Below are 12,500 nucleotides of genomic sequence, written 5' to 3'. Positions count from 1 at the left end.
CCCTTGCCTTTTTCCGACGCCTTTAATCACTGCTAAAAGCCCAGCGCTGTCAATGTCATCTATTCATGCTATTCACACTACCTTCTGACTCGTAGGGAAGGCCCTCTTTCTCCCTTCTCCCTATTTCCCCCTCCTCCCTTCTCTTCGCCTGCCGTTCTTCTCTTCTCTTCTGTCCTTTCTTGTCCTCTTCTGAATAGCGAGGTAAGGCCTTCTATGGGGCTTGTGATGGCGAGGGTTAGCGAAAGGCAAGGGAAAAGGTTTTGACAGCCATATTTATATGTTTTGAACGGAGAGTTTCAGTTTTATAGGTATATCTTCCATGTGAGGAGTTTTCAGATTTATTGTTTATATTCCTGCGTTAGATTAAATGGGGGATTTCATGACTGACTGCAGTGCCACCCAAAAGACTCGAATAATCTGTAAGATTTGAATTCTTTCTCCACTCCTGTTTATCTCTCTCTCTCTCTCTCTCTCTCTCTCTCTCTCTCTCTCTCTCTCTCTCTCTCTCTCTCTCTCTCTCTCTCTCTCTCTCTCTCTCTCTCTCTCTCTCTCTCTCCCTCTCTCTCCCCTTTCTATTTTCCCGCGAGGACGGGAACTAAAGAGGGTATGTCTGAGCGTGCGCTACGGTTGTCAGAACGACACAAGAGAGTCCGACTGGGCGCTCTTTTGCGGGCTCAGTCTCTGGAACGGACTCTTGTCCAGAACCCGTTCGTCGGTCGTTCGTCTTTATCCACTGGCTGGAAACCGATGGCAGAAAAGGTGATGCTGATTTTTATTTTGGGGTGTTTATAATGCATGGCGAGTGTGGGCTGTCGTTATTCTCCTCAAAAGGAGAGGCTTTGATTCGTGTATGTTTGGTTGGGTGTTAGGCAGTCGGCGGTGTGCATGGGGTGTATATGATATTTTAATTCCATATATTTATTTATATATTTCGTAATTTGATTGTCGTTACTGAAAAGTCCTTGCCGTCAGACGGTCTGCACTCGCTTTTATTTACACCTTCAGAATCCGTAATCAGTTTTTCCAAATGTTTATCTTCCACCTCGGGCCACTTAACCCTACTCCTCGCCTGCGTATCTCCCCCCTTCTTCTCCCCCAAAACTCCTTTCTCAGGGGAAAAAATGTCTTTGTCCCCTACAACAATGGCAAGGCAAGAAATCAGATGGGAGAGAGAAGGGAGGGGGGGGGGGGGGCGAATCTTCCCTACGATCTCTCCTGTCTAGGGACAAGAGGAGAGGGTAGGGACAGGGAGGACGAGGAGAATCGGGAGGAGGACCAGATCCGCAGGAATTCTAGGTAATTAATGCCGTCTAGGCGGTGACTTGTGACATTTCCAGCGGGATAACGATGCGCGAAAACAGGGCAGACGGTCAGATTTACTGCTGCTTCTTCCAGGGGGTCTCAGGAATTTCGCGGCCGAGGCATTTTTCCCGGCGCGCTCGATCTTCGGTTTAGGGAAATCGACTTTCGCAAAGAACGCTAATGAACTGCCGGCGCTTAGCGAATCTTAAGTACTTGTTTATTTTTCGCGTGTAAGGGCCAACTCTATCGAAGAGGTTTGAGTGTGATTCCTTCCCGAGTGTTTTTTAGCATTTTTACTTGTCCCTCTTCTATTTTTTTTACGTTATGAGAATTTACGTGTCTGGCGAAATTCATATGCCATAAAATCTTGCTGAGTTGACACAAACCGCCCCTGCTAGCACCATCTCCAGCGTCGCGGTCAGTGGCATGCCCACGGTGACAGTCATTAATTTTCGCCACAGTGTGAGACACCCCCTCCCCTCCCCTCCCGACCCCACCTCCCCATCATACAGAAGGTGCCCCTATGGAGCTTCCGTAGCTAGGGTGGCGAAGGGAATTCCAAATTTGGGCATTGACAATAGTAATGGGAATGCGGTCCAGTATGTCATGGTGGTTAAATCAGTTTTATATATTCATGATAATACGATATATACACATTTATATATTTTTTCCGACTGAGTGACTGCGAGTGGGGTTTGGCGAGCCCGAGGTCCGGTAGCTGGTCATTACGGGCGAGTCCACAGGTCCCCCTCCCCCTCCCATGCCCCTCCTTCCCTTCGCCGCTACCTGATGCCCGTGAGTCTCGTAGGCGCACGGAGAGGAATACTAATCACTTCGCTTTTATATCATTTCACTTTTCTTTACATTTTCTCTTAGTGGGGTCTGTGGTGGTAAATTATGAGCCTGTTGCCCCTTTTCTTTTAACTTTTATTTGATATTATGATTCACTGTTCCTTTCCATGCGGAGTGACTTACGGTATAAAACATGTCTGTTGAATCATTGATATCAGCTTAATTAATCAGCGCGGCGTGTTGTCGTTGCGGCCGCTAGATATCGCACGGTCTCGCTGCTGTCTTGCGTTAGTCGGGGCGTTGCGTAGCGTTCGCCTCTTGAGCTTGTGTGGCTTCTCGGCCGCAAAATACCCTTGATAGAACCGAGATTAGATCGTCCACTTTCTATTAATAACGTCTAGCGTGTTTGTAACGGTTCATAGTGTTTTTTAAGGTCCGTGTTGAAGAGTTAGTCTGGAAAGAGGGAGAGGGATGAAGGTCATTTTCTCGTTCGAAGCGAAACAAAACGGGAGCAGGGAAGGTCAGCGGCGGGTGCAGGTCCCAGGCCCCTCTCGCCGTGCACATTGGATCGACCTGGCACGGTTACCCACACGTCTTATTGTGGCCTTATTAAGAGGTCCTTGCGTTTACCACACTCCGGTGCCTGAGTCGGGGAAGGGGTTGCGGGCTCACTATCCGTTCTATCGGATACATTTGATTTTGATTTAGAGCCGTAGAGTAAGTATGGGAGTTAGTAGAGCGCTCTGCGTCGGCGTCGGTACCACGGGCCGGGCACTCCCCTCCCCTCCCCCTGGGCGAGCCAGACTTCCACCACAGACTCAACTCGGGTCTGATATAGTAATATTGTTATTTTTTCTTTTCTCTGCGGGTTCGAGAGTGGCTCACAATGCCCATACGTCCTCTGGCACAATAAGACAACGGGATGGGATTTTTTTTCCTCCGGTCGACTGTCCGAGCTGTCCCTTCAGGATAAGTCGCGGCCCCTCGAGAGTTCTCGTTTTGTTTTCGGAGTAAAGGCTCCATCATTACGAGGGACACGGAGGAACAAAGCCGAATACACGGTTCGCTGTTTAGGAAATACGTCTGATAGTCGTTTGGGCAGTGATCAGCTCAGGTAGCTGAGGGCAGCGCTTCGCTCCCGTGCCCCGGGCGAAGGTGACCTCTGGACAAAGACCTTTTCTATAAAACGGATTCTTGGGCATTAAAAAGACAAAAGCGGGAGGAACTAATGACTCGGAGTTTGGTTCCTATTGAGGCTGCTACTGTCGCGCCATGACTGCGGTCAGGAAGTCAAAATGTCCCCCTGCTTCGGCCGGTCGGCCCGCGATGCTGCGCTGGCCGAGGTGTTGTCTCGGGGGCCGGCCAGGGTACGGATAATCTTCACTACATTCTTCTTATCAAAGACCCCGAACGGCAGACCCATGTCAAAAGGCCCCATGCAGTTTTTCTAAATTGATCTCCCAAGCTTCTTAGAGTCTTCCTCGAGTCAAACGAGTTTTGTGTGTTCCAGCATGAAAGGGGAGCTCTCCCATCAGTCAGGGCGGCTCAAGTGTAGCAGCCCCCGCCCCTCGCCAGTCCCCGTAGACACGCACGTAAACAACATTCAGGACTCATTGTGTAGCCGTCCCGCTCCCTAGAATATAAACGGCCGAAGCTTCAGCACTTCCTAATGTCCCCGGTCTCGTCACACACTTGACATGACACGTGAATAGCGACTCCCTTACTAAATGGAATCTAATCCTTCGGCAAACGGAATGTAATCCCTTTCTCTGACACCTCACCGTTCTTACTGGCGGGATTTGGAAGGGATTTGTTACTTAACGAAAAAATGATACATCCATACACATACCTTTAGTGCTAAGTAATTCACATCATCCTTTCAGAAGCGATGGCTATTTCACTTTCCTCGTCATAAAGTATTTTTCTTAGTTTAATCATACTCACTCAGCCGTTCGCATCTGCCAGGTACCGGAAGAGCCATCCAGACCGTCAATACTGATGGCCCCGAAGCTTCGTCGATATCACAGGAAGTTAAAGGCCTATCACGCCGGGAGCGGAAGTGGCAACCGCGGAAGCCCTAACCCTATAGGCTTCACATAGAGCTTCATTACTCTAATCATCTTATTCTTCTGACAATGGCGATCATATCAGATAGCGACTGTTAGTCTATTGATATTTACTTCGCTTTGTATCTGCCGTACACTGAACTTTGTCGATGGAGAGCGATAGGAAGCCCCATGACAGTTGTATTATATCCCAGAGCTCAAGGCGGCGGCGGGCAATATTTCCGGGGGTCATGTGGTTACCGTTACAATCAGAGGAAATCGTAAATACTACTGAGGCTTTCTTTTATTCTTTTCTTGGGCTCGGCTATAGATCATTTCTTGGGGTTCACGCTCCACAAAAAAAGAAAAAAAATCATTGTTTGGTTTCCTCTACTTTTTTTTTTCTTTATATCACCAGCAGCTTCGTTAGGTATTCAGATATTATCATGTAAAGCACACGACTTTTTTTTTTAAACAAACGACAGAATGACATGATAATATAAACAATCTTGATTGATTCAGCTCGCGTAAGACTAATGCAGGACTCGGCCAGCGTTGTGTCCAGCCCATTGTTCGCGAAGGTGATCCGTCAGCGCCCCGACGCCTGTATTGGCTCCCCTTATTCATTGGCCTCTTAATTAATGGATCGCCGGGCTTGCTGTGGGACGGTCTTTCTCCCGAGAATGTTGGATTTGAACTCTCTTCCAGCCGCCTTCTGCTGAGAGTGATTTATTGTAACTTTTATGCAATTTTTCGAGGCATATACACCGACGAATCTACCGTGGGAGATCCTAATCTGTTGTGTCACCCGGCCGTTAAAGGCGCTTCTTCCCTCAGCCGTGTAGCAGTGTCGCCGGTCAGAAGGGAGGACCTTCAGCCTGCTTAAGGAGAACCCGAATTATGCTTCTCCCTCAGGAATGTCCTCCGCGATTTTTATTATGTCTCAAGCCCCTCGAGGTGGACGGATGTTTGTATCGAGTGATTCCGAAGGCGATAATCCGGGGTCTCCTGCAGAAGGGTTTAGTACCTGGCGGGGAGCGAGGCGACCACACGGGGCATAAATCACCCACGATTGGAGGTGACGGCTTCGACCTGAGACACTTTTATTTTATGGGATAGTTTTTCATCCGAGACAGGCACCTCACGACAGTCGTTATAAACGTCCGGCGCTTTTTAAAGACAGGGAAACTGATTTAATTTTCTTTTTTCTCGTATTCTATTTTTTTTCTCTCCCCCTACATTCCTCTCTTTCGTCGTCCATTCTTCTCTTCTCTTCTCTTCTGTTCTTTTATTCTTCTCTTATCTCTTCTCTTCTTTCTTTCTCTCACATCAGCTGCTGGGGATTTCAACGCTAGCGCAAGAAATGAGCTAGGCTGCGTGGGTGTCACTTCGTACGTCGATGAATCATGCTTACTGAAACAAAATAATGTTACAACGAATAGCCTCTTCATCCCCTGGAATATTCTAAAGGATTTACAAAGAGTATTTACTTAAGAACACTTGGAAGGTGTGGTACCCTCTCTCCATCTTCCATTTCACCTAAAGAGTTTCAGGTTCAAAATTCATCGCCTTTCTAGCTTTATGTCTTCAGGTGTTTGGTCAACAAAGTCCTCGGCTTATTTTCGTGTTTTTGTAAACGTAGGAATGGTCCGTGTCAACAGGTAATGGTTTACCGTGAAAACAGCTCGGCAAACACTCCTCGCCCTCGCTCCCCGGCCGTCCGCTCTCCCTCAGGACGCGGAGGAAACGACGAGAGCTTTTCCATTGTTTCAGACGGGATGCGAATACGTGGCCTGTGTTTCGATGCATGAGAGTTTTTTGTTTTTACTCTTTATATATAATAAGAAAAAGATTTAGGTATAAGCTTTGAAATAATGTCTAGTAATCAGTAAATGGCGATGAATGTTTTTTTTTCGGAGTGGAGTATTATTCCACATGAAAGCTGTCTGCTTAGGGGGCAAGAGTTGGCGTTGTGGGGGTGAAAGGGGGAGGGGGTGGGGTAAGAGCCATGGGTGGGGGGGTAAGGCTCTACAAACAAACTAACCGTCACAGGGTTTGATCAAGGAATGGAGTTTCTTCAGCCTTATTGACTTGTTTATATTTGCTCGTGTGTTTGGCCCAGTTGATCCTAGTTTGCTCTCAAGGTTTATTTGAGTTCCCTCTGAGTTTCAGTTTATGAAGATGAATTGAGTGGATATTATGCATTCAAATACATTACCTATTTACATCTGTTTCCATTGTTCTGAACAATTAATTTGATTTAATGTCAAATATGTTTTAATGTATTATTTTTTATTTTCAGTTCGAGAAAGACATTTCCCTGCAAGACGACACCAGCTGTCATCAGAACTCCAACTGCTTTATGGTGAGTAGACTTAAGGTCTATATTCCTTTACATTTATCGCATTATACGACGTGAGTTGCAGCTTTCAACCAGTAAGCTGGAAATCTTCGTATTAAAAAAAACAGAAGTCAATCAATGATGTTAAAGACTTAAAAGTCATTTTGTTTTCTGAAAAATACCTTTTAATATCAAATTTGTCTAGATAAAACCTTTGTCATTTATGAATAGAGATGGACAGACGTATACAATGGGTAAAGTAAACATCAGAATCTCAGGACTAGACAACAAGCGGATTTTCCACCATTATCTCCCATACTGATCTCGGCTCTTCGGCCATCTCTACTCCCCATCTCTCTCCAAAAACTCTTTCAATTCTCTCTCTGGCCGCACTCTCATCCTTCCCCAAGTTCTCAATCAGCTGTCCATTCACTTCTCATCGGTTTGGCTAGAAGCCTGCGTTTGGCTGTTATCATTACAAAGACTGACTAATGAAAGCGATTTAGTGAGCCTCGCATCCTGCCTTTCTTATCTGATTGTCTCTTTTTTTGTTCTGGGGTTTAAGATGCTCTGTTTCTCCTGCTTCTCACGTTAACTTTCATTATTTGTTTCTGTTTCTGATAGGGTTATTCGTTTGTGGTTTTCAGTTCAGTTTTCTAGACTATGACTTACTATATAAAAAGGCTGGTTAGTACTGCGTTTTATCGTCTCAAAGGAAAAACTGAATAGCAACAGGGAGCGCCTGATATCTCCTGGAAACTGGCCGGGCGACCCGAGTCAGTTTACAGTATGGAATCTGCAGTTTCATCCTGGTCTCAGCTGGTCATTACGACGACTTAAGAGTTTCAACTGTGTGCAGATAGCGTCGACTCGGAGCCATTGTTCCTCCAGAGCCGTAGTGACCACACTCACGTTGGGTTGCCGGGATTATAGCCAATGTTGTCCCCTCGCGGACGGTAATAGCGTGCCTCTATCTTGACCGCTTGCTTTTGTCAATAAGAGTGAGAGACACGTTCTTGTGAAATCTTAGGAAACCTGTGTAGTGTCCTCAACACCAGGCGGTTAGGCGGCGAAGAGAGGAGAGGGGATGGAATTAGTTTCTTTGTATTTCACATATTCGGTTCTTAGATGCTATTAATTAGATTGTCAGAAATTTACATTTAAAGTAACTTAATCGAAAAACAAACTACCCACGCAGGGAAAATCGGGATTGGATTCAAAACTACGAATGAAGGAGGAGGTTGGGTTTGATCACAGGCAATGAAAAAAGTAATAATGAATAGAAGCGTGTAAAGGCTTGTAAAAAGGGCAGTTCTCTCCTCCTGGTAGCCGCTGTGAACCCTTCAAGAATTCCCGTCCCTGTGCTTACGATCCCACAGTCTATCTCACACCACCTTTGATTAACATCAAATAATAAGATACAGTCGATTCGAACCATTATGCCCCCCCCCCCCCCACACCTCTCCACGCCTCCCGCCGCATTCTCTCTCTTCCTCTCTCACCTGGAGAACTTTTAACTCGGGTGTAAGTAACTTATTATGGTTTTAAGACCGAAGAATGGGTAAAAGGTAAGAACAAACCTGCCCTCTCCCCTTGCTTCCCCCTCCCTCCTTTTGTCAGATTAAGTCCCCAGAGCGTGAAGATGGCGCAGGGGTATCGCAGCCGTAATCCCATCCCATATCTCTTCCATGCATCGTATCAAGGCTATTACCAAGACTGAGAAGCTTGGTAGGGCGTTGAGGAGAGACTATAGCATTCGCGCCGTATTTTTTATTTTTTAGCTTTTAAGTTTCGTTGCTCAGGAACAAACGCACTTTGACACACACACACACACACACACACACACACACACACACACACACACACACACACACACACACACACACACACACACACACACACACACACGCACACACGCACACACACAGGACTGTAAAGCGCCATAAAGGATGTATAACGGATGTCGTAGGTGTGCGGTTCTCGCTCTCAGGCTCCGGACGGATTCCAAACCTTCTCGGAAAGTTATCGTACAATGGGGGTCTTGAGAGAGGGTCGGGATGGCGTGAAATGCAGTCTTTGTGGGCGACGTCGCTTTTTGTGGGCCCGGTGGACACTTTACGTTACCAAGGACCTCGTTACTCCCAACACTCGTCGCGTCCTTTGGGCGTCCTGGCGTGGCTGAAGGGAGAGTAGGTGGTAGGGGCCAAGGGCGTGAATTATGGGCGTTTGTAATAACGATGCGTTCTTTAGAGACAATGCTTGGGATCCGGTAATAAGAAGCACGGGGCCGGTACGTGTATGGTTGACAGTGTCCGGTCGTGTCGTGTTATTGTTTTCTTTAAATAGAAGACGAATAGGATGCGTTCAGGGGTGTTTAGGGTCTTAGTTCAGTAAAAGATTTTTAAAAAGTTTTACTATATGTTACTATAATAATAAATTAAATACTCGGCATTTGCTTCGACTGCACTGCGTGATAATGTTGATACATGGCAGAAAGTACTGATGCTCCATCCCTCATCCCGCCTCCGAGACCCGGGGACACAGGCAGACCCTTTTTTGACAGGCATGAATGGTGTGGGGATCAGGGCCCAGACAGCTAAATTGGTGCGTCTGCCATACAACCGTAACAAAGGCATTTGCCGTATCACTGACTTTCTTGTGGTGGCTCCTGTGACGGGGATTTCTATAATTGATTATTTTCCTGTTCCCCCGGTTTTCTGTTCTGATGTTAGAAATATATTTTGAGAAACTCGATAAACGTTGAAATCCTTGGGTGCGTGGGTGAAGTACGGCAGCGGCGATGGGCTTCCCGCAAAACCCGGTTCTTTTCCTGCCTGACATAATCGCTTTAATGAGCAGGATTAACGTAATTTACAATATAATCAATTAATGGTTCTTTAAATACCCGTATTTATGTACCGATCGTCTAGTACATTTTAGTTGGCCGCCCGTAGTGTTTCCATCAGCACAATGGGAGTATTGCACGTCTTGTGATGTCTCGAGTGTTTTGAAGTCATCGGCGCGACAGGTAAACACACTCAACAGGAGACAAACCCTCGCCTGATACAAGCGGTGTTGCCACATGAGACTTTGCATGTCGCGCTATGCAAAGCCAAAGGAAAGAAACACTCTCTGTAAGCTTTAGAGGAAACGTCCACTACCTCGGTTAGATAAGAAAAAGAAAAAGAAAAAAAATACCAAGAGGCTTGGCATCCATCTTTGCAAATTGCTCCCGTGTTGGCAACCCGCACCAAATTGCCCGTCCGCCATTTTATTTATTGCGCCTGCGCTGTTGTGAGGCGAGCACTGCACGGCGCTCCCACTGCGCTTTCTTCGGCGCAGTTTACACAATCGGAGATCATGATGTCAGGGAGGATGTTTAAAAAGACGCTAAGACTGAAGACTGAGAAGAAACCCGCTGAAATCATCAAATGCGATTTTCATTTACCCCTCATTTCCTCTTTCTTTTATCGCAGCGTTCGTAATGATGATCCGATCTAACAAATGGCAATTTCATTATGCCTTTGTTGCGAAAAGCGCTCAGCTGACAGACAAGAGGTTTGGATTCCAAGCGTGCATAATGAGCGAAGCCGTAGGAGCGTCGGATCCAATCTGGGCCAGGAAGGGCTGCGGGAAACGAGTCTTTTGTTTCATATCGGAGAGTTAATGGATTTTCTCAAATATTAAAACCTCATGGGCAATACTCAAAAGTAATTTAATTTCCAAAAATGTTTTCGCATCAACACAGGCATAATATACAAAAATAAAATATTTAGTAATCATCATAAAACAAATAAGGACTGGTGCGATGTTCTCGTGTTTCCTTCTCTTTTCTTTGCCATTGTCTCTTTCGACTTAATCGATGAACATCAAATTTATGTTATTGTCCATTTGTTCAATAATTCAATACTTACAGTCGGGGAAGATAGAAGCACAAGGACATAAATTGCTGCGTGATTGTAACACACCGTGTATTTAATGTTAGCGGCGAGTTGAAAAGTCTTCGGCGCTCATTTGTTTTGAGAGGGAATTTATTAGGACAAAAGTCATGTTGAGATGTAGTCTCGACTTTGCATCTTTTAATGATTACCTGCGTGGTTTATTGACATACTTTAGCCTGGTATATATCTAATGGAGTCGTATCATTAACAATAACTTTCTCTTCTCTTGAAGAAATGCATTGTATAATTTTTAAAGAGCATTGATCGAGAAGCCATTATACGTCTGTAGAGGATTACAAGCGTCTATAGTCTATAGTTTGCGCGCGATATCCATAGACCAAGCCAAAACAAAAGACAAACGGCGAAAATTCCCCCATTGTTTAAGAGGGTTGGGTTCGAGTTGATGTTTATAAATGAGCCTTCAACAAAAAAGAATACTCGTAAAGCATATTTAAGACTACGGAACGAGAACCGAGAAAAGGAATCTATGGTTAAGTGTTAAAGAACAGTACGCAACGACGGACAATAGGGGAGTCGGCGTGTATAGACCATTAGATGAAGAAGTTACAAAGGGTACGGCGATAGAGGTTTCAGGGAAGACTCGTGCATCAATATTCCTGAATAAATGTCTGAATAAATAAGGTTAAAATATCTCACCGCCGGTCGCGATTTCTCTTATCTATGATTTAACTTCCTATTTAAATAAAAAGAAACATTTCTGTTATTCTCGCTCTTTCTGATGATGAAAATGGGAAGAAAAAAAGTCACGCTTTTCCCGGACGGAAGGCCCCCAGATGCCTTCAAACAACCCGCCGTCCACCTGATATTTTCACCACTTGCTCGAATACGGAGAGAGGTAACCCGGTAACCAGTAACCCGGAACCCCATCCTTAGCCTTTGTCCTATACCTAATGACCCGACAGGTGACGACGGGTCAACCGGTAGTTTGAGGCAGTAATTACAGGTCAACCGGTAGTTTGGAGACGACGAGGCCCTCATTTTCACCGGGTCAGGTACGAGGGCAGCTGGCTGACCGTAGGAAGCCTTTGGGACATTGGTGTTGTTTATTCTGATAATTAGCCTATTATTTCCCCATTTGCCGCCAGAGCTCTCGACCGGGAAGGGGTAATGGCAAGGGAAATAGCTGTCGACCAGTCATAATTTTCGGAAACGCAAGCATATATTTCTAACAATTTCGACGTTAGGCCAAACATCGGTCCATCAGTATAAAATTCTGTATGAACTTCTGCTTTTCCTGTCAAATGTCCCGATATGAGTAATCCCAGCCACAAACAAACTTGAAAACATCAACTTCCACTGAATTCTCGTCATGCGTTAATCCCAGCTTTGGGAGGGCGTCCCGGCCAACGGTTCTTGACGGGAAGACGCAGACCAGATGAGTTATCCATTCGTCAAGGGCCGGGGAGGGACGGGCGCCGAGGACAGCCAGAGAGCCGAGCGTGTCATTTGGGCGTTTGACCCTCTGTCATTTAGGTCGTTTCGGGTACTTAGGGGGCATTAGGAAAACATACAGAGGGTGCATTCCTCACGTCTATACACTCCTTTTCATCTGTACTTTCTTTCCCCCGCTTTTTTTTTTACCTTCTTAGGCATTTGACTCAGTAATTTGCGAAGCCTTGACTAACCGACTTTTTCTTTTGTCCACAGTGCTGGGAGAACTGCGAACTGCTTGCGACCAACTACCCCATCTGGAGTATCACCTGCGGCCAAAGAGACATTTGTGTAAGTATCTTATCAGTGCTCAGATTAGTATGGAATGATTTTACAGTGATAAAGAGATGATCATCAGATATAAAAAAAAATCGTCCATGTATTCATTTGTATTAATGTTGCGCTTTCTTGTTCCTATAGGGAGAAGGATGTGATGCCGCTTGCAACTTCCACTCCGCGCACCCGAACAGCGTCGTGCCTCTGAGTCAACATAATTCCCGTCTCACTCTCGTGTTCAGCGGGTGGGCGGCGCAATGGACTCTCTCTTGGGGGCGCAGCGCGGCGCAGGAACACGTGGTCTTCGCTCTCTTCACCAGGACCCCCGGCAAGTCCTGGGATCTTCGTCTC

At 45.9% G+C, this 12,500-nt stretch overlaps 1 protein-coding gene across 1 annotated transcript in view; it reads left to right on the top strand.

Moving 5' to 3' along the window:
- LOC125025742 overlaps positions 1–12,500 on the top strand; it is a 15,422-nt gene that overhangs the window by 1,034 nt on the left and 1,888 nt on the right. The window contains exons 2-4 of the mRNA XM_047613926.1: positions 6,442–6,504; positions 12,090–12,164; positions 12,294–12,500. The exon at positions 12,294–12,500 is cut by the window's right edge and continues 1,888 nt beyond it. Coding sequence (XP_047469882.1) covers positions 6,442–6,504; positions 12,090–12,164; positions 12,294–12,500 — 345 coding nt within the window. The remainder of the gene's footprint in view (positions 1–6,441; positions 6,505–12,089; positions 12,165–12,293) is intronic.

This window comes from Penaeus chinensis, chromosome 5, assembly GCF_019202785.1.
Source record: "Penaeus chinensis breed Huanghai No. 1 chromosome 5, ASM1920278v2, whole genome shotgun sequence".
In the NCBI taxonomy this organism is placed as follows: domain Eukaryota; kingdom Metazoa; phylum Arthropoda; class Malacostraca; order Decapoda; family Penaeidae; genus Penaeus; species Penaeus chinensis.
The sequence above is the reverse complement of the archived record's forward strand: the minus strand, read 5'-3'. Positions and strand labels throughout refer to the sequence as shown.